This window comes from Carettochelys insculpta, chromosome 6 (genome assembly GCF_033958435.1).
Source record: "Carettochelys insculpta isolate YL-2023 chromosome 6, ASM3395843v1, whole genome shotgun sequence".
Lineage (NCBI taxonomy): Eukaryota > Metazoa > Chordata > Testudines > Carettochelyidae > Carettochelys > Carettochelys insculpta.
Window position 1 is genome coordinate 6729524 of NC_134142.1, and position 22705 is coordinate 6752228.

Sequence of the window (22705 nt, forward strand, 5' to 3'; positions counted from 1 at the left end):
ACACATCCTCTGCCCTGTCAGCAGCTTTTGGCCCTCTGCCTCCTACTCTCCTTTTCATACCCCCTCCCTATGCTCTGAAGTTTAAGCCCAGACAAACACCCTTTGGTCCATTCTTTTCCTCTCCTCCCTTCCCCAGCAGGGATCTGCAGCACACACAGGATGGGAGGAGGGAGAGGCACACACACAACATGGCTAGGGAGAAGGGAAAATTATAGGAAAATTAAAGAAGGTGGCCTGTGATTTCCCTGCTTATTCACAGCATTAGTGTCATCAGGAAACTGACACAGAAATAAGAGGAGGAAGGGGATATACCTGGAGCAGAAAAGCAGCAGTGGGGGCTGCAGGATGGCAGGGAGGGAGCAATCTTTTTGCTGGGGAGAAAGATAAACTTGCACTTGACAAGGCTGAAAACTTTTATGTAGGAAAATGGAACTTTTTTTTTTTGACCTGTGGATCCATGTATCTCCAGATAGTAGTATTTTGAACTAGGGAGAGTTCTAAGCAATGCAGAGTTGAGTGGGATTTTAAAGGTCCCCTCTAAAGTGCAGCATATTCTTCCTTACCCCTGGAAAAGGCCTTTTAAAAGCTGCCTTCATCAATCTAAAACAAGAGCCACTGTTCAAATGAGACCTGGCTGATTTATATCTCTAGCCCCAATGATGTAGCATTATTGAAACTGTGTGCTGACTTATTTATACCCAGTACAATCCTACTGAGCCATCTGTTACAACCAGGTGTATAAATCAGAGGAGGAGGAAAAGACTTGCGCCTGAATTGGAACTCCTTTTATTATTAAACTGGACATCCCACCTCTTACTTTTCAGGATTGAAGGGAAAAGCTGTATTTTAGGGGAATGAAAGGCCTTTTGGAAAGTGATGGCCAAGAGACTTGGCAGGCTGACATTGGGCTTGACTGGACTGATCATTGGTATCTGTTTTTTTTTTTGGTCATTATTCAAATAGATTTTGGGTCATGGCTGACATCCCATCTATCATGTAAAATACTTCCCTGTGGCCTTTAGACATCCACACAGAGATATCTCACTGCTCAGTCCCATAGGAAGAAAGGGGACAACGGATGCAGGGTGATCTTCCACCTCTGTGCAGTCAGGGGCCTATGCTTGCCACTGCTATGCTAGCACCTCCACACTTACTGCCATATAAAATTTGCCACATCTTAAAATCCTGTGCACAGAATTTTTTAATTTTTAGGCAGTTGTGGGGAGGCTGTGAAAGGAGAGCTGGGCAGTGAAGGAGGTCTGGAGGTGCGAGCGTGCTGAGCACAGGCATCCTTAGTGGAGATCCCTGGGTGAGGGGCCACTGGGTACGGCCGTCGCCGGGCACAAGAGGATGGGAGCACTGGGTAGGGAGGCAATATGGTATGCTTGTTGGCAGAGCAGGGCTGGGGGCACAAATGGGAAGGAAGTGCAGGGGTCCGAGGTGAAAGCTGCACTGTGCAGAGGTTAAGGGTGACATCAGGGGTTGGGAGCACAATGTAGGTATTACGGTATGGGGGGACAGGGTGAGTGGCAAAGGAGATGAAGGGATTGGGGAACCTAAGAGGGCCACAGAAAACAAGGGGGACAACATGCAAGTTAGCCGAGGGTATCCTTTTGCCAGCTGCCCTGGGACGGGCAGGTAATGCCCCCGCAAGAGGCTCCCCGCGAAAGCTTTCCACAGTTAAGAACCAGGCTTGCTAACAGCTCTTGGCAGAACTTCTGGACATTTCACAACTGAGCTTCTGATCTTTCAACTCCGGAGGGTGGCAGAGGCAACGAGCTAGAGCAGAGGGAGGAGGGGAGGGTTCTGATTCGCCCCCGGGGGGAGCACGCCAGCACGCAGGGCGCCCGCCGGGGAGGAGGGCGGAGCGGGGAGCGGGGAGCGGGGAGCGGAGCCTTCGAGCCGCGTCCCCGGCCCCCCGCACTCATCCCAGCCACGTGAGCACACGGAGAATGCCCGATTTGGGGCGGGGGCGGAGGAGCGGGCGCTGCGGTACTGCGCCTTCTGCGACTCCCCACAGTTTGGACCCTCTCCGCTTCCCGTCCGCCAGAGGGCGGCCGAGCGCCGGCGAGCAGGTAGCGCTGCCCCAGACGGTGGTGGCGGGGGAGGGTCACTCCGGCAGCCGCCCCCATTCGTAAGATGGCGGCGGGTCCTCCTCCTTCTTCGCAGTTTCGCGTGGCTGAGGAACGGAGCGGCCACTGCGCCGTGGTGGATGGGAACTTCCTCTATGTGTGGGGCGGATACGTGGTAAGCTGGGGGAGGGGCGGGTTTTGCTGCTACAGGGCCGGGCCGGAGCCGCGGTTCCTCTGGGTGCCCCCAGCGGCGCCACGGTTAACTTCGGTCCTTGAGAGCGGGCGGTAACTCCCCCCCCCCCCCCACGGGTGGGGGCGTGTGCAGGCCTCAGACGCTGATTGGTGGGCCGGGGCGGGAGCGGGGGTTGGGGAACGCTCGGGTTGCTGGGTGCGATTCCCAACGACCGTAACGGCCGCCTGGCCGAGCGGGAGGGGCGCGCGCCGCCTCAGCGCTCCAGGGGCGTCCAGGACTAGGGCAGTAGGAGTGTGGGGGTTTTCGCTCCCCGTTGCCCTCCGCGGCCCCGCCCGTGGCCCAGTGAAGCTGGCGCACACCCCAAGCGTCCCGGCTGCAGCTTTCCTTTCTGAACACCCCTCCCAGCACGCACCGCCGGCTGGCCCCGCAGGTTTGCGGGGAAGGCCGCCTTCCTTAGGAAACATGCTCTCTTGGCTGCTGTCCACCCAGTCGCATTTACCAACTGCTCCGGGCGGGACTCCTCATACCCATCTGCCCCCAGCCGCCTCTTCTTCCGCCCGCGGTACCCGATCAAATAACCAGCAGGCCTGTGACACCTTTAGAGACTAACAAATGTATTAGAGCAGGGGCAGCAACCCCCCCCCAGGACAGGTGCCACGAGGGGCATGTGAGGCAATTTTCATCAGGCAAGGTGGGAGCTCAGCTAAGCCCGTGCGGTTGGAGCTTGCTCAAAGCCAAAGCGCTGCCGCCTATGCTTTAATAAAAGACCAGCTAATGCTATCAAGCACCCCCTGAACAATAGAGTTTTGCAACTTAATTTATTTATTAATGAAGCTGTTGTAAGTAGGATTGTTAATGACTTTTGAAAGTATCATGGGCACCGGAACCATACCTGGAGGTCAAAGGATCAAATTTGAGCACTCTGTCTTGGAAAGGCTGCTGACCCCTGTACTAAAAAAGTAAGAGCTGGGACCCCCAAATTTTGTATGCAGCTTTCTTTTATCATAACTAAGGCCTTACCTTTCTTAAGTTGGGCAAGGACAATGGGATGTGCCTGGACTTTGATTGTGTCTCATAAAATGGAAAAGGGGGGTCTGGTAGGAGTGATAATTATACTGCAGAGTGACTAGAGGGAGAGCAGTAAATGGCCAAAGATGGGGACTGGGACGGCTATAGTCCCCTTGGGGCAGCAGGGGGCAAGGGTGGAGAAAAGGACGGCTATCTACTACTATATATTTCAGACAGTTTGTCTGTGTGTCTGTTACCCGGCCGGGGGACATACATCCCTCCCCTAGCTGTGCCTGCTTACACCTGACCCCAGCTGCTGCAGTGAGAAAGGGCTCGGGTTGTCCTCTCTCCCTGAAGCAGTCTGCATACTGAACACCTCATCTTCGTACTCACCCCAGAAGAATTATTTAAATAAAGAAAAACAAAACTTACTTGAATTAAGCACCCAAACAACGCTGGTTAAATATTCTAATGATTTATAATGCTTCAAAATAGAAATGTTTTGAACTTACAATGTTAAATATAATATAGTAGAGCTGTTGAGTTATCCCAGTTAAAACTATTAGAGAGCACACACTGAACAAAAGGATTTTGTGTTGCTTTTGTGACTTGTTCGTAAGTAGCACGTAATTCGATTATTTTGGAATTGTAATGACTCATGATACATAGCTGATTAAATATTTTGCATTTTTGTTTTAGTCAATTGAAGAAAATGAAGTGTATTTGCCTAATGATGAGCTATGGCTCTATGAAATTGAAAGTGGATTATGGTAAGCTATTTTATTTATAGTTAATGATTTTGCAAAATGTACTATTTACATCCAAGTATTATTACCTCCTGGTAAAAATATTTATTTCAGATACATATGAGTTCTGTTTCATATCTCTGGGCTGCTTAAATAGCCTGTATTCATTTAGTGTCCATATGTTTGAAAAGTTTCTTCAGATACAAAAATACCTATGCTATCATGGTTGTTTATTTGAAGGTATGTTTCAAATGTTAAGTTTTTACACACAGTTTAAGACATGTTTAAAAACCCACTTATGTATGTATACTGGCTTAATTAATATTTATGCTAAAATGAATATTAAGTACAACAGAATTAGGGTATTTGATCCATTTCAGATTTATTTTCTTTCTGTTATTAGTTATATTAGAAATATGTATGCAGGGGTAAAGTATTTTAAATGTTTAAATTAGATTCAGATCAGACACATCACTATCAATATACTATTTAAGTTTTACCTCAAATTGTATTTATGCATTTTGAGGAGGTAAGTCTTATAGCAATGCCAATTATTAAGTTTGCGTAATATGTCCTGTTACCAGAGCCTGCTTTTTTTGTTCATAATTTTGCCAAACTTTAGCTATGTAGTCTGAAATTTTCCGTGCGGGGTGTCTGAGATATCTATAACATTTTAAATTTCAGCCGAAACGGGTTAAGCTGTTTCAGAATAAGTAAAGGGAAAAATACACTGTTTTGCCCAATTTAAAAAATGATTGAGCCTTTATCTTTGAAATGCTCCACATTTTGCATCAAGGACTTGAAATATGGCAAGAGGTGACTTTTATTTCAGGGATGTGCTTTTGCCATCCCCATGAACATCCATTCAAGTATGGCCTATTAAAAAACATTTGAAAAACTTTGCACATGCTCAATGGAGACTTGATAGAGCTTGACAGCAAAGATTCTATGTTCTCTGAACATGCCTGATAGTACTGACCAGACTGCTGATGTGCCCTCCCCCAGAACAACTGTCTTCCCCATCCTGTTATATCTCCTACTAGTACTACTTTGCTTTTGATATATTTTGATTTGTTTGGGAGCAAAATAATGAAATCTTTAATATATTTACTGAATGGCAGGACAATGCATCAAATGGAAGGAGAGCTACCTACCTCTATGTCAGGAAGTTGTGGAGCATGCATTAATGGGAAGCTGTATATATTTGGTGGATTTGATGACAAGGGATACAGTAATCGGGTATTGTAATCTTTTAATTCTGGAGTGTATTTTAATCAATTGATTATTAATGAAGAATTTCATTTAACACATTTAAGCTTGCATTACTAGTGGGAAAATCAAAGGGTGACATTTTGATTTTATTCTTAGAAAACTTTAATTTGTAAATCTGATTTTTTTAAGTCCCTCTGAATGTCTGCAATTCGTACTGACTGCAGTGAGTTTTGACTGAGTTAAGACTGCAAAATAATGCCCAGTATATTTTGATTTTTACTTCTCAAGTTTGCTAATGTTTCTAGAATTAATGATTTTTCTGTGGGGAAAATATATTTGCACCTATAATTACACTTACCTCAGAGTTATTGCTTTTTTCTTTGCTCTTTAGTGGGCACATGGCTTTTGTCTTTCTAGGTTAGTCATTTAATAACTAGATATTCTTCTAAGAGTGCTGTCCCTGCAGGTTCTCCACTGTAGGTGTCGGTGTGTCCACACAACAGTGATTGGAGATTTTTCCAAGCAGTGCTTTGCTGCTTTGTGCATTCATACATGTTGCCTGGGGGTGCTGTTGGCAACCACTTTTTTCACATAGGTGACACTGTCCCTTCAGTTCTTTCTCTACCATCCTCGGCAGCAGACGCGGCCCCCTGCAGTGCTGATTCCATCATGATAAAATTGGAGAAAACAGCCTTAAAATTAGTAACAGAGAGAGCCGTTTTAGTCTATATACTATCAAAACAAAAAGGCAGTGAAAACTGGTTAAACTTGAAATTAGTTATTCCCTTCACTTAACCATAACTCTAACTTCCCTACTTAAAAAATATTTTTCCTTCAGACTCTCTTCCTAGTCAAACCCACAAATTACTACATAGTGTAGCAGTGGTCATCATTCCAGGCTCTCCCAACATCAAAAAATGTAACATTTGTTGAGACACCCTGCCAGTCTCTTGACAGACACTTTTCTTGTGCCCAGTGCCTGAGGGAAATCCACAGATGAGATCCTTCATATGGTGTAGGACTCTTGAGCCACACTGTACGCCCTGAGCACCTACAGACCAAACAAGAGATGCCATTACACACCCTACCAGTGATCTCATGACACCTCCTTTCACAGGGAAAATCAACGACCATTTGACCAAACATCAAAATAACATTCTCAAAGATGCCAAACATTGCATGCACAAGGCGGAACAGCTGAGCCCTCTACCACTAAACTGCAATTTTGAACATTTCGTCAAAGGTCTGAATGATATCTTCATGTCACCACCAATAACGGCCTCACACGACTACCTATTTGTCTGTTGTCTACTACTGCTCTACAACACAAGCCAATATAACAACAGATCAGTGGGCATTAGAGATGATACTATAGCAATATTCTGTCCCATTCCTCTCTACCTCCCCCCCTTCCCATCCCACTTCAGGAACTCCTCTCATGAGCATCTCTTACAATTAGAAATATATCACCTCTTCAAATAGATGCTTTGGAGGCAGTTCTGTTCCCCTATTGGAGAAAGAGATTCTACTCGCACTATTTTCTCACTCAAAAGAAAAAACAAAAAACGGAGGATCGAGATCAATTCTAGAGCTCAGAAAGCTGAACAAATTTTTATGCAGCTGTGAATTCAAAATGGTCACTCTCACCATTGTTATTCCAGTGTTGGAGAGGGGAGACTGGTTTCCATGGTGCACACAACAATGGACCTCTTCTAAAGCCTTGGCCTCCAGGTCAGCACAGAAATTGACCTTGGAGCCCTTGCAAACCCTAGAGTTCATAGGAGTGCTCCTAAACTCCACATAAACTAGAATAATATTTCCCCTACACAGATTCAGTACACTGATAACATTCATAACTGCAGTTGAACACAACCCTTACACTATGGTTAGGACTTCCCTCTGAATCTAAGGATGCATGGCACCTATATCCTATGTGGTGAAATATACCAGACTTCAAATGTGCTGCCTTTAGAGTTGGCTTGCTACATAATATACAGTTGTCCATCACAGGCTGAGCAAGAGACTTATGCTTCCACCCTATGTACTCGCTTTGCTGTACTAGTGAGCAGAGCCTTGAAACTTGCTGACATGATCCTCAAGCATGTGTTGTTACCATGGATGCCTCCCTTATAGGGTGGGGCGCTCACCTAGGCTATTTTCTTTAATATGGGGTTTGTTGGACTTCTCTGTGCTGAGCACACATAACTTTCCCCTTTCACTGTAACTTCTACATTGCATCCCAGAGAAGTGATTCTCTTTTTTAATTTTTGCCCATTTTTTTTTCTTCAGTTGCTTTGTAACACCTAGCAACCAGGTAATGTGTCACCAAGTGTGTTTTCTTTCTTTTGTTACTAAAAATCACCATTTTAAAACCATGATCTGACCCCTGTGTTCTAGAAGGGAGGACGTTGTGTGTGTATGTGCCTAACACTGCACAGCCAACTATTAAGAGAAATTAAATTTTTCTCCAGAGGGAGGGTTAAAGAGTGTGAAGGTCCCCACAGGAAGGAATACCCGAATGTACCTTCATGGGTTCTCAAACGGGTTTTTGCATTTGAGTGGTGGCAATACCAATCCAAGGTCAGGGAATCTGGGACATTGAAGAGTTTTTGAACAGAAGCTTATAGTGACAAGGTATTTTAAAGCCTCTTGCAGACCCCCAAATTCAGCATTCAAACATGAACCTCGTAGAACTCTATGTGGCATGGAATGCATGCCACCTCTTCCTACCATGAATTCAAAACAATACAATATCCGTTCTCACAGGCAATGTCGTATGCATGTTCTACATCCACCAACAAGGGTACCTGGACTCATTCCCTGTGCACTGAAGCCCTCAAACTATAGAACTGGTGTATTTGCCACAACATAACCACAACCAAGTCCCATCTTCCAGGCTCCCAAAATACCATGCTGGACAATATCAGCCTTCACTTCTTGGAAAAACACAAATGAGATATTAACCCCACCCTCCTCAAGATGATATTTCACAAATGGTGGTATCCTCAGATCTAACTCTTTTCAACTTGAAAGAACCACAAATGTCCCCAGCTGTACTCTAGAGCACGATCTGAACCAGGGTGGAAGCTAAACACAGCGCGGACGGAATGTGCAGTGACTCTTTGTGGAAGTACTTATAACGTACTGTGCAGCAGGTGGAGATCCATTTGCCTTCATTCCAGCTCATCATTTCAGAGACTTGTAAGATAGTGTGACAAATTCCCCTGACAGCCCCCTAGGGGTTCCTGCGCTTCCTGGCAGTTACCTGGTGTGCCTCAAAGACTCATGGTGACCCTTTAACTGCCCAGGTCTTTCCAGAGGCAGGGGTCTCCGCTAAGCGAGCCATTCTCACTACGGGCAAGTCCTGTGTGGGGGCAAAATAGGCCCCCTGGCAGGTTTTTGCTGTTCCAGCAAGGTAGCCCTCTGGGGAAGGGTGGGAGAAGTCCAGACCCACCCACTACGCTGGACTCCAGCCCAGGGTCCCAGAGAAAGAGGCAGCTAGCGGGGCTCTTGCCCCACCCCAACATAGCGAACTCACCCTGGGCCACTTCGACCACTACTTCCCCTTGGTACCTTCTTGCGCTGCTCTTCTCCACTCTTCTCTGCTCTAGCCTTCTCCCCGCTGTGCACCCTCCAACTCCTTCCCCCTGCTGCCTAGGGGGAAGCTTTTTATATGAAGTCCAGAGGCCTCAGCTGGCCACAGATGCTGCTTAGCTCAGCTGTGGCTGACTCCTAATGACCCAGCTCCCTGCCCTAATTGGACTTAACTGAGGAACAGAAAAGCATTAGCCCACCATCCAGTATATCTGCCTTCCACCAAGTCCTTGCAGCCTACAGGCTGTGGTCTGCCACTATAGTCTAGTCCATCTTTGCTGCAGCCTGTAACAAAAAATTTGGCAACTGGTATACGCAATTTGAGCGCTTCAACAATTTTACCCTCAAACTGCTAGGAGGAACTTGTTACAGCACAGACTGAGTAACTTTTTCACATTAACGTATGAATACTAGTTTCTTGGTTGACTTCAAGTAATTAAATATTAATAAGGAATAAAATGGAAAAAATTGTGAATTCATTGGATTAATGAAATGGTAAGTAGAATTTCAGTACAGATTAAAAAACAAGTGAAATAAGTTTGATAGTTTGTCTCAATCTAATGCTCTGTCCACAGGCAGTATTGATTGTAAGTTCATTGTACACAGAACCTAACTAGGTTGAGGAAGAAGTGCTGCCGGTTAGTTGAACTAACAGGTGAACTAGTGGTACTCATGAACTCACTGGCAAAATTCTTACTGATTTCAACAGGAACAGAGTTTCACCTTAAGGGCATTAGCAAAGCCAAGAAGGGGAGATTTTGCTGCTCCTTCCTACATTTTTCTTGTGATTGGTTCACTGATTAATCTGTTATTATAATGACCATTACAATTGCAGTCAGATATTTTATACAAAAATGTTAGTTCTTTGGCTCTTTGTAGGCGCATATATGTTACAGCTTTGTGTTTGATTCTTCATAATCATTTACTTCATACTAAAATATTACAATTTTTCTTCTAAGATGTATTATGTTAATTTGAGAACAAGAAATGGAACCTATACATGGAAAAAAATTACAGACTTTAAAGGTCAACCTCCAACACCACGTGACAAGCTTTCCTGCTGGGTGTATAAGGACAGGTAGTACATCAAGAGTATTTTTAATACCTACTAAATCAAAGGGAAATAGTGTTACAGTTACAGAACTCGAAGTCCATTTTGGACTGACTTTCTAGCTGAACTTGGACAAATCTCCTAATTTCTCTCTTTCACCTGTGAAATTGGAATAATTATAATTATCAGCCATAATTTATAGAGATGTTTTGAGATTTCATTATTTTTGTGAAGTGCTTTGAGATCCTTGGATGTGAGACATTATTCAGAAGCTAAATATTACTTTTTATTTACTGATGATGTATTAAATTGGTGTTAAGGTTAATTTATTGAATTTTTCATTAGAATCATAGAATCATAGAAGAGTAGGACTGGAAGGGACCTCGAGAGGCCATCGAGTCCAGCCCCCTGCCCTCATGGCAGGACCAGGCACTTTCTAGACCATCCCTGAAAGCCATCTATCTAACCTCTTCTTAAATATCTCCAGTGATGGAGATTCTACCACCTCCCTTGGCAATTCGTTCCAGTGTTTGATCACCCTGGCCGTGTCTACACGTGCCCCAAACTTCGAAATGGCCATTTCGAAGTTTACTGATGAAGCGCTGAAATGCATATTCAGCGCTTCATTAGCATGTGGGCGGCAGCAGCGCTTTGAAATTGATGTGCCTTGCCGCCGCGCGGCACGTCCAGACAGGGCTCCTTTTCGAAAGGAAGCCACCTACTTCGAAGTCCCCTTATTCCCATGAGCTCATGGGAATAAGGGGACTTCGAAATAGGCGGGGCCCTTTCGAAAAGGAGCCCCATCTGGATGTGCCGCGCGGCGGCAAGGCACGTCAATTTCGAAGTGCTGCTGCCGCCCGCATGCTAATGAAGCGCTGAATATGCATTTCAGCGCTTCATTAGTAAACTTCGAAATGGCCATTTGCATGGCCATTTCGAAGTTTGGGGCACGTGTAGACGTAGCCCCTGACAGTTAGGAACTTTTTCGTAGTGTCCAACCTGAACCTCCTCTGCTGCAATTTCAGTCCATTGCCTCTTGTTCTATCCTCAGAGGCAAGGAAGAACAAGTTCACTCCCTCTGCCTTATGACACCCTTTTAGATACCTGAAAACTGCTATCATGTCCCCCCTCAATCTTCTCTTTTCCAAACTAAACAAGCCCAGTTCTTTCAGCCTTTCTTCATAGGTCATGTTCTCTAGACCTTTGATCATTCTTGTTGCTCTACTCTGGACCCTCTCCAGTTTCTCCACATCCTTCCTGAACTGCGGTGCCCAGAACTGGACACAATACTCCAGCTGAGGCCTAACCAACTCAGAGTAGAGCAGGAGAATGACTTCTTGTGTCTTGTTCACAACACACCTGTTAATGTGTCCTAGAATCATGTTTGCCTTTTTCGCAACAGCATCACACTGTTGACTCATATTTAGCTTGTCCACTATAACCCCTAGATCCCTTTCTGCTGTACTCATTCCTAGGCAGTCCTTTCCCATTCTGTATGTGTGACGCTGATTGTTCCTTCCTAAGTGGAGCACTTTGCATTTGTCCTTATTAAACTTCATCCTGTTTACCTCAGCCCATTTCTCCAGTTTATCCAGATCTTTTTGAATTATGACCCTATTCTCCAAAGAAGATGCAACCCCTCCCAACTTGGTATCATCTGCAAACTTAAGTGTACTTTCTATGTCAATATCTAAATCGTTAATGAAGATATTGAACAGAACCGGTCCTAAAACAGACCCCTGCGGAACCCCACTAGTTCCTGTGTGATTACATAGATTATGCTACAGCATTGTTAAATTTGATATAATTTCAAATTATTTTTGTTTGCAGAAATATTGACAATAAGAAAGAGTATTTAAATGAATAACTCTCTGGTATAAAGAGTGAAATTGAGAATACAAGCTATTTGTTTGTATTGCAAATGCTACTTACCATAGTTAGCAAAATTGTTTGTAACAGCACTTTAAAATATTTAAACTTAAACTAAAAACAAATGTAAAATCTAAACAGAATTTTTACATTAAGCCTGACAGGCATGTGTGGTGGTTGAATTGGTCATTGAGAAATAATTCAGTGGTGTATATGGACTATTTGCTGTAAAGCTATTGTAAACAAATAAGAGTTACACAATATATAGTGAACAAAATAAACCAGTTATTTATTTTATTCTTTTATTGATTTGAGGACTCCCAGGTCCTGCCAGGAGTGACAAAATCAAAAACAACTGCGTACTCAGTACTTCAGTTTGGTTGTGAAACTGTGAATTAGCTGAAAGATGTATAAACATGTATGCAGACATGCACCTCTCTTTTAGCTGTTGATACAATGGTTGTCAAGAGCAGGAATTAATCCATAGAGTTAAGTTTAGTTTATGTACAGAATGAAAATCCACCCATTTCAGGCAGAACTATGTGACAAAGGCTACGTCTGCACTACGAGACAAATCCAACTTTTAATAAGTTTGATTTTTAACCTCATTCTTATGAATTCAAATTTATGTCCAAAAACCTCCTGGAAATTCTACCCTCCATTTCTCCCCATTGCTCACCCAGTTGAACTTGGATAAGGCAATGCATTGTGGGATCATGTCCCACAGAGCCTTAGCCTTGGTGTCTTGTGGATGTTTGTGGGTGTTTGATGCCACTATCCCAGAATGCAAAACACTGTCGCAGAATGCAAAACACCCAGTAACTGTGTGAAAATGAACAGGAGATTGCACCATTTTCCCCATTACAGCAATAGCGCAAGCATGGATGCTCATATGCTTCTAGTCATTGCATACACCATTATGGCAACTTCACGGATTGTTGCACAAGTTTTCTGTCGATTAGAATGTGAAATGATGGTTGAGGGTGATAATGACGATTATGAGGAGGAAATCGCTTGACTGCAGTTCAAGAACTCACAAATCCTGGCTGCTCTGAATGTAATGCTGATAGTGGAGCAGTGGTTTTGGACTCTTGAGACCAGCATACACGACTCTTGAGACCAGCATACACTGATGGGACCACATCGTTTTGGAGTCCTGGGATGATCAGCAGTGGGTACAGAACTTTTGCATGTGCAAGTCCACTTTTATGGAAGTTTGTGATGTGCCAACCCCTGCCCTGACGCGCAGCAATACAAGAATGAGGATGGCTTTAATAGTTCAGAAGCAAATGGCAATATCTCTGCGGAAGTATGCAATGCTTGACAGTTACTGGTCAGTGGCATATCAGTTTGAGGTGGGCAGATCTACAGTGGGGGCTGTAGTGATGCAAATGTAGCCTCTGCAATCTGTTGGTGTCTCCTCAGGAAGACAGTGACCCTGAGAGATGTACAGGCCATATTGGATGGCTTTGCTGACCAGTGATTTCCTAGCTGTGGTGGGCAATAGATGGCATGCACATCCCCATCATGGCCCACCTGGCCTCTGAGTATATAGACAGAAAGGGGTATTTTTCCATGGTTTTGCAGATGTTGGTAGATCACAAAGGTCGTTTCACTGACATCAACATGGGATGGTTAGGGAAGGTTTATGAGGCGCATCTTGAGAAATTCTGGGCTGTATAGGAAGCTCATGGATGGAACTGTTTTCCCAGACCAGAAAATCAAGATTGGTGACGTGGAGATGCCTATTGTAATACGGGGTGATCACGCTTATCCTCTGCTCCCTTGCCTTATGAAACCCTACACAGGAGCCCTCTACTGCAGCAAGAAAAAACTTCAATCAAAGACTCAACATGCGCAGAGAGGTGGTTGAATGCACCTGTGACCGTTTCAAAGTGAGGTTCAGATGCCTGTTGACTCATTTGGGCCTTTATGAAACTAATGTGCCCACTGTGATTACAGCATGCATTATTTTGCATAATATTTGTGAATTCTGGTGGGAAAGTTTCCCATCCATGTGGAATACTGAGGGTGAGATCATGGGCAGGGCTTACCTTCACCTCCTACACGGCCATTCACCCATAACCATTTAGAGGCAGCAGCAATAAGGGATACTTTAAAGCATAGCTTCCTGAATAATCTGCCATGCACTTGATAGCAATGTATTTCTCCTTTGTAATAACAACCAGCCTCCATTCACCAAACTGATTTGTGCTCCCCACCAAACGTGAACCAGTAAATCAGACCATGTTTTACACACAAAAAATGCTTTTACTTGGTGGAAGGGGGGTTAATTTGCCAGCAGAAGAATGGATGTAGAAGGAGGGTTATTTTCCTTAAAAAAAAAAGGCAGGTGCCTCTCCCACGAGTCCTCTGGGGACCTTCGCATAGCAGTGGGTAGCTGTGCTTTCTGCCCTCTGCACCCCTCTTGTTTGGGTGCCTCTGCCACAAGTCCTCTGCAGATTTTGGCATAGCACTGGGCAGCTGTGCTTTCAGTCCTCTCCACCCCACCCAATTCCCCGCAATGATTTGTGCACCCTACCACTCACGCATGCCAAAAATCACACCAAGCTCAAAAGAGTGTTTATTTTGGAGGGAGGAGAGGTTTAAGCAGCACAGAAAAACAGCATTGTCAAGAGTGGTGGACTAGCCTTTTGCAGTGGCCCTTGGGGCTATAGCGGCAGGTTCTCCTCGCCCTCCCTCCCCGTGGTTGCAGACTGCGACAACGGGGAGTAGGTGGCCTTTCTTCAGGGCACTCCCAACTGCTGCACTGGGGGCTCCTCTGCAGCTCAAGCATGGAGCACAGGCCCGCGTTTGGTTGCTCACTGCCATTATGAGCTTTGCTGCGTCCTTCTTCTGGTTTGCTGCTTGGTCTCTGGAAGTCAAGCATATTCTCTGACACCACTGTGCTGTGTCCCTTTTCATGTCACTGGTTTCTGCTTCAGGCCACTCAGTGTGTTGCAGAATCAGATCCTACTTGGACGTTTTGTGCTTCCTTGCCCTGTCTCCCATGTTGGGTGTGCCAGCTGGAAAGTGAAGGTCAAAACTGAGATACAATTTACACTAAGTACTTACCCATGGAATGAGTAGGCCTCTGTCTCTACTATCGGGGTAGTTTGTTTTTGCAAGGCTGTTTAAGGCTTATTAAGGATGGGATTCAAAGTGTGCATTGCACAAGCCGTCATTTACCATAATTTATCCAAAAAATGTCATTGTGGACATGGTAAGCCATTGTCCTCTTTCCGGGCTGGGTAGGAGGTATGCAAAGAAAGGGAAGCCGTCTGGTGTCCTGGAGCAGGGGAAAAAGTTTTTCGGACACTCCTGGAGCAATCTTCCACAAGGAACAAGGCCTGCAGAACCTGGCAGCTGTGTGGTGAGGGGTAAGTGTTCGATTCCAGTTGCATGGACAACTGGGTGCAAAGAGATCCTAGTAAAATGGAAAAAAAATGCTGGGGAAGGGGGAGATTTCCCATGCATCTGCTGGATCAGGGTAAAAATGTTTCTTGATGCTCACTCTAGCAGCCCTCAGCAGGGAAAAAAGTACAAGTAAAGGAGGGCAAACCCACTTGTGCTGCACATGCCAGTTTGCGGTAGCAGGGTCTGCAGAGCCCAGCAGCCACACGGTGAGTGGGGAGGGTTCGAGTCCAGCCACATGGACGTGTGAAGTGAAAGTCCAGTGAAGTGGAAAAAAAATGCGGGGTGGGGGCCGCAGAATAGGAGGGGAGAAGGCCTGGCGAGTCTGCCAGCCATGTGGGGGATGGGATACAGAACGCGCACCAGCCACATAGTGTGGCAATGCACTCCATGGAAACGTAAAAGGGCAGGAAGCATTGCAAAAAAAAAAAAATCCAATCCAAATTCCCATGCTTTTTTAGTTTGCCATAGAAAATACCACCCTCCTAAAATTAACAGATGTCGACAAAGAAGAGCTGCTCATCTTGTGTGACCACAAGCCTGGAAAATTTGCCACAATGCTGTGTGGTGCCTTAACACCAGATCACTGTCTGGTTGCCTGGTGTGGCAATGCGTGCTACTGTGGAAGCAGCAATAAGTCAAGCCTGCCCAAAAACCTGGTGCAAATATACAAGAGTGCCTGGATGAGGCCTTCCAGGAGATCTCCAAAAAGGAGAAGTGCTTCATCCCCAGAAATATTAACACACCGTTCTGAGGGGACAGATCCATAGAAAACTTGTACCCGAACCTATGCCTATATCTGTACCTGCCTGCAACCTGCTTCTAAGCATTCAGAAAAAAATACTCAGCAAAACAGCTGAGGACTAGTATAGCGGGGACCGGTTCCACAAGAGCTTTGGGCTGTCGTGAAGAATTTCCTCAGGCCCCTGTTGGTTGTCTCCATCCTTCTCTCCATTGGCCTCTTTCTTCTGACCCCCAGTTCCTCTTGGCTTACCCTGGATTCCACAACAGGGCCTCCACAACTGCTGTAATGAAGAGTGAATGAAGTGGTGAAGTCCCCCCCAAGAAGCACATGCAGCTGTTCATAATAGAGACAGGTCTGTGGAGGTGACCTGGGCTGCTGGTTGGCTTCCCAGACTCTGTGATTGGGCTGCCAGAGTTCTTTCAGCTTCACCCAGCATTGCATAGAGTCACGGGAGTAACCTCTGGCAATTATCAACTGTGAGATCTTATCATATATATACACACGTTTCTCTTGAACACCCCAAGTCTGCTCGCCACTGATTCTTCTCCCCAAACTTCAAAAAAATCCAGAATCTCCTGATGGCTCCACACTGGACCTCTCTTTCAAGACTGATAACTACTAGGCGGATCACTACCCTGAGTGCTCATGATTGAAGGAGATGGCTACCGATGTGGTGCAATGCGATGGGCAAAAGAATTTTTTATTGTGTGCACCCTTTATATTTTCAGACCTGGGTGCTGATGAATTCACATTCAAACTCATGGGCTTCCTGTGAGCTCCTTCCTGTGCACCTGGAGAGCAGGGGAGACGGAAGTGGCCATACCTGGCGGATAACCACATAGCTTTGTGGGATATATACAGGGCACTTCTGGAGGCTAATAAATTTGGTTTTAAGACATGGTGCCTTCACACTGGCCTTTATTTGAAATTTTAAATTTGAACTTCACACTATACCCTGCGAGTTCCGACAATATTATTATATTGCTATTAATGTTCCCTAATTCGAGCTGATGGTATTCACAGTGAAGATAGTTCAATATTAAAATGTCACTAACTTCCTTAAGTTAGAATTTATATCATAGTGGAGATGTAGCCTAAGTCAACATTTTCGTTAAATATATGTATTTGGGGGCAAACTGCGCTCCGTTTTGAAAATTTGCCATTAGTCTTCAGAGACTGAAGATGAATATGTGTTAGAAGATTTCACTGTAAGCAAGAAATATGCAGAAAGCTGCTGTAGCTCTGATTTCTTTAGGTGTGCTATCTTCCATCATCCCTCGTAGGCCGTGTCTACACTAGCCAAAAACTTCAAAATGGCCATTCAATTCATAGTTTACTAATGAAGTGCTGAAAGACATATTCAGCACCTCATTAGCATGCGGGCGGCTGCAGCACTTCAAAATTGACGCAGCTCGCCACCGCGCAGCTTGTCCAGATGGGGCTCCTTTTCAAAAGGACCCCGGCTACTTTGAAGTCCCCTTATTCCTATGAGCAGGTGGGAATAAGGGGACTTCAAAGTAGCCGGGGTCCTTTTGAAAAGGAGCCCTGCCCCATCTGGACAAGCTGCGTGGCAGTGAGCTGCATAAATTTCGAAGTGCTGCGACCGCGCGCATGCTAATGAGGCGCTGAATATGTATTTCAGCGCTTCATTAGTAAACTTCAAAATGGCCATTCGGATGGCCATTTCGAAGTTTTTGGCTAGCGTAGACGTAGGCATAATCTCGTTTCTGTACAAAACTATTACCAAACTGCAATTTCCTAAAACAATGAATTTCAACACCAAATGTTCACAGCCACCAGTGGTGAATAAAATGTAATCTGGTAGAGGTGTGTGTGCAGAAGGGTGAAAAGGTTTGTTACATGGTGAGTAGTGTTTTTTGTAATAGTGAGGTGTGGTAAGTTTTTGTGTGTAGAGAGTAGAGCATATAGCTTAATTTCCTTTCCTTGTTTGTATGGCTTCCTATCAGGCATACTTATTTTTGTGTGTAGCAACACAAAGTATGTTAACGATATACAGTAAATGTGTAAAGAAAAAAAAATACTATGTAAAGATTAACAGTAGAGAAACTGATTTTTCTGATAAAATAAAAATTAAATACTACATCTTACCAAAATATCATATTAAAAATTAAATTAAGTACAAGGTCAATAGTTTTCTTTTTGTTCTTCCAGGTTAATATATTTTGGTGGTTATGGATGTAGGAAGTACAATGAACTGAGTGATTGTTTTGATGTTCATGATGCATTTTGGGTAAGATTTTTTACTGTTTCAAATAAATAGTTCCTTTTGGTGGTTGAAAAGTATTATAAAACACAAGAAAATTATTAAAGAAGCTACTAGAACAAGGAGTCAGATTCAGTTGTGGAATAAGGAAATGTAACACCATTGAAAGCTGTGTGTGTGTGTGTGTGTGTGTGTATGTGTGTGTGTGTGAGAGAGAGAGAGAGAGAGAGAGAGAGAAATATATAGGGTTTTACAACACCTGGGTAGGCTATAAATAATAGAAGCTGACGTCTGTGTAACAGGTAGCGTCTCTGGGCAATATTTTGATGGTAAATGGAGGTTATTGTGGTGGTTCTCCAGAGGAGAGTGATGGACAGGGACTGAAGTTAATGTAAATGCCTCTTGTTAGAGCAGGATTTGACCTAGGAAAACTCTGGGTCATGATCCATTTAAAAAATAAAAAAGACAAGAAACTTAGAGTGTGAAATTCTGGTCTCATTGAAATCAATAGCAAATTTCCCATTGACTCTGAGCTTATGAAGCGAGGATTTCATCAAGCAATAATTATGTAGATATGCTTCACAATGAAAAGTTTTGGCATATTAACATTGACTTTTGTTTGAACATTTTTCTATCTTCAAATAAGTCCTCTCACGATATTAGTGGGGCAAAGTTTCCAATATCTGTTGTTATGGAGCTTTAATGACCCCACAAGTGAGCAAAATGGAGCTTCAAATGGAAAGTAGACAGTAAAGTGACTTCCATTTTATGCTCATTTTTGCTTACTTCAAGAATATTTCACAAAAGGTACTTTTGACTTTACATTTTATATGCTGAGTTTTAGATCATTGAACTTTTTTTTTTTAAAGTGGGAGATTAATGATAAGTTGTTTTAAATGTATGGATAATTGAAAAAATGTTATTTCACTTTTTGAAAACTGTTGTATTTTTTGTTGTATTGCTCATAATTTAGAACTAGATTTACCATACTGATTACAATAATCTCAACAGACATGTAAAGTAATCATTTTGTACTGCAGCCATTTGATATTAGACTGTTCTTCAGTTTGTGGCGCTTAGATTGTACCAAAAGTAACCTGGGCTTGAATCTTGAAATAATCATTTGTGATTTCAATTTATATTTTATTGTGAATACCCCAGGCTGGAATCCCCCAGGTAAACTAGGACAAAGTGCTGTTAAAGTAGAAAAAGTGAAATAGCTCTGTTCAAATTAGATGCTTCCACTTACTAAAAGTTGTAGCATTCAGTTCTTCAAAAGCAGAAAATTTGTAGCTTCTCAGCTCTGTCCACAAATATCTCCCCTTAATTTAGCCAAAGTAAATAATTTTACCATAAGACACCTAGGACAAGATACCACTTAGGTTCGTGTAGCACATTACACTTGAACCTCCTTCATCCAGAGATCTGTTATCCGAGAACACCCATGGTTTGGACCCACCCATGACTGGAGCACCATAGTGATAATAAAAACATAAGTTTGAATACAGTGCAACAGAATAAAAAGTAAGCATACAGAAATGTGCACTGTACTGTCTAGCACACATTCAACTTGTACACATGAGAAATGTCAGAGTGCTTTACCGTTCGTGATTTTTTGCTTATTTACCTATATATAATAAAAAAATAGCTTAAATACACAGTACATTAAGGATTTGTCTTATGATGTTATACATGTATAGCCTTTCTATTTAAACCTCTTTAAATGACAGAGGGACATTGCTGGCACCTGATGGCCTATGTCACATTATTAGATATGCATGTGAACAGATCAGGTACCAATCCCTGCAACAAACCCCGTTGCCAGCTTTGTCCTCACATCTATTCTAGTGATACCATCATTGGACCTAACCTCATTAGCTATACCATGGACATCTACTAGTGTGATATAAGCTATCATGTGCCAGCAGTGCCCCTCTGCCATGTACATTGGAAAAACTGAACTGTCTCTATGCAAAGTGGGGAAGGGATAGCTCAGTGGTTTGAGCATTGGCCTGCTAAACTGCGGGTTGTGAGTTCAATTCTTCAGGGGGCCATTTAGGTGTTTGGGGCAAATAGATTTAAAAAAAAAAAAAAGGGAGGGTGCTTGGTCCTGCCCAGAGGGCTGGGAACTGGATTCAGTGACCTCCCAAGGTCCTTTCTAGTTCTGTGAGATGTGTATCCCCATATATACAAAAGACTAAGGTTATGTCTACACAAGAAGCATCTGTTGACAGGGAAATCTTGACAGAACCTCTATCAACAGATTGCATCTACACACACTTTGCTCTGTCGACAGAGCTGCCAGACTGTATTTCCCTCTGGTGCCAGAAAGCAGAATGGCAGCTACGTAAAGAGGGCTTCCTGGCAACTGGCAGCCTTCTCAACGGAAGTGCCTACACTGCATTTCTGTCAACAGTGCTTGATACTGTTCAGGCAAATGCAGAGTTCTGTCAATAGAAAGCTTTAAGCTTGTGGGCGCTTCCTGAATTATGTCGACAGAAGGGGCAAAACTCTAGTGTGGACCCAGCCGAAGTGGAGACAATCTGGTATCAAGAATGGTAACATATGAAAACCAGTATGGGGAGCACTTTAACCTCCCTGGACACACACAGTTACGGACTTGCAAGTTGACATTCTTAGGCAACATACACAGTAGGAAATGAAGTCAACTTTATACTACTAGATCTTATTAAGTGTGATGAAAGTCCATACATGTTTAGAAGGTTGACATAGTGTGTCCCCATTACCTTTGCTAAGTTTGACTGTCAGCAGTGCATTGTGGGTACCTCTCCCAAAGTTCCTGCACCCCCCGTTGCATTCTGGTTTTCTGTGCTAATGTGTTATGGGGAAAAAATGGTTGTGGGTGTATGATATCGTCACCTCAGAGTACATTTTCATCACTCCCATTGAAAATAAACTGCCAAATGCATTTTTTCATGACTTTTCTACAGCCAGCCCCTGGAACATGCTGTTTGAAGGCTAGTGGGCCAGTCCTGAGAAATGTAAAATGCAGAAATAAAAATCTGAAAAGTTTCAAGTAGGAGCTATTGAAAAATTATGTTTTGGTATTGTTGAAATGCTTCATTTTGATAGTGTTATTTTGATTCATTTCATTTTGATCCAGCAGCTGGATGGTGGGGGGAGGGGCAGCCAGAGAGCTCGGCAGCTTCATGGTGTCGGGGGAAGCAGGAGAACCCAGGTTCATTCCTGCTTCCTGCTCACTTGGAGAGCAGTGGAGGTGAAAGTGATGGTCAAAACAGAACTGTGTGTTGCAGGGGGCAGCTGGAGAGCCCGGCAGCTGTGTGGTGGGGGGCAGCCACTTGTTGCACAGGGCAGATGGACAGCCCAGCAGCCATGGGAGGGGGCAGCCATGTGGTGTGGGGACAGCAGGAGAACCCAGCAGCTGCATGGTGTGGGGGGCAGCCAGAGAGACTGGGCTGATTCCTGTTTCCTACTTCTTGCTGACCTGGAGAGCAGCAGAGGTGAAGCTGATAGTCAGAACGGACACATTGGGGGCATTGTGGGATACTTCTGGAGCCAATAAAGTCAAATTAAATAACGCTGTGTCTACACTAGCATTGTTGACCTTGTCAATTCAAATTTGGTGTTAGTACTCGTGAAGGAGGTGGAGTAGAAAAGTCAACCTTAGGACCCCTTTAAAATTGATCTAATGATACAGTCAGTCTCCAACTTACATGAGTCCAAGTTGCAGGGATCCATAGATACACTGGTACACAAGTATGATCCTTAGTTCACCTGCCTCTCAATAGATGGCGTAACTTATCAGCGTGCTTGATCATTAGTTTAACTGCAGCTCAGTAGGTGGCATTACTAGTACGTTGACACGCAGCTGACAGTGTTGCTTTCGCCATTTTGATTTGTTATCCTGTGGGTGCAAGTTGTGTCTTCTTACTGTACTGCTCTTCATAAACAAACTATGAAGCCTCATCATGTGTGAGAAATGTAAGAGTGGTGAAAATGTTCAGAGTTTTAGTAAAAAGAGGTGCACTATAACTATGGAAACTAAAGTAGAAATTATTAAACAATATGAAAAAGATGAAAAGTATGTAGACATTGCACATGCATATGAAATGAATGAGTCAACAATTAGAACAGTTATAAGAGATAAAGATCGAATTATGCAGCATGTAAGAAGTTCTGTGCCAATGCAGCCCACATTTATCTCCAAGAAAAGAGGCATATTAATAGAAATGGAAAAATTTATTGAGTGTTTGGATTGAAAACCAACATCAATGAGAAATGACAATAAGCCATATAAGAGGAAGCCTTCAGTCTTTTTAAAGACCCAAAAGACAAACATTGGAAGAGTGTTGCTCGTGGTACATTCAGTGCAAGTCATGGATTGTTTGGTAGGTTTAAAGCTTGTGCCAAACTGCGTAACATGGAAGTGACTGGTGAGGCTGCCAATGCAGACACAGTAGCAGCCACTCTAAGGCTTTGGCAGAAATCATCAAAAATGAGGATTACCTACCACAACAGATTTTTAATGTTGATGAAACTGGATTATACTGGAAAAAATGCCAGATGGTTCGCACATAGCAAAAGAGGAAAAAAAT

At 43.8% G+C, this 22705-nt stretch overlaps 1 protein-coding gene across 6 annotated transcripts in view; it reads left to right on the forward strand.

The window, feature by feature from the left end:
- Nucleotides 1–1880: 1880 nt before the first annotated feature.
- The window catches only part of KLHDC1 (kelch domain containing 1), a 54743-nt gene continuing 33918 nt past the window's right edge, over nucleotides 1881–22705 (forward strand). For 3 of the 6 annotated variants that reach the window (XR_012645870.1, XM_074996162.1, XM_074996164.1), the window contains exons 1-5: nucleotides 1881–2075; nucleotides 3973–4043; nucleotides 5141–5258; nucleotides 9785–9903; nucleotides 18077–18155. Coding sequence is in view for 5 of the 6 variants with exons in the window: in XM_074996162.1 (XP_074852263.1) it covers nucleotides 1953–2075; nucleotides 3973–4043; nucleotides 5141–5258; nucleotides 9785–9903; nucleotides 18077–18155 (510 nt within the window). In the remaining variant the exon portion in view is untranslated. Of the gene's footprint in view, nucleotides 2248–2525; nucleotides 3225–3972; nucleotides 4044–5140; nucleotides 5259–9784; nucleotides 9904–18076; nucleotides 18156–22705 lie in introns of those variants that run through there. The other 3 variants (XM_074996163.1, XM_074996165.1, XM_074996166.1) reach the window with 3 other exon arrangements.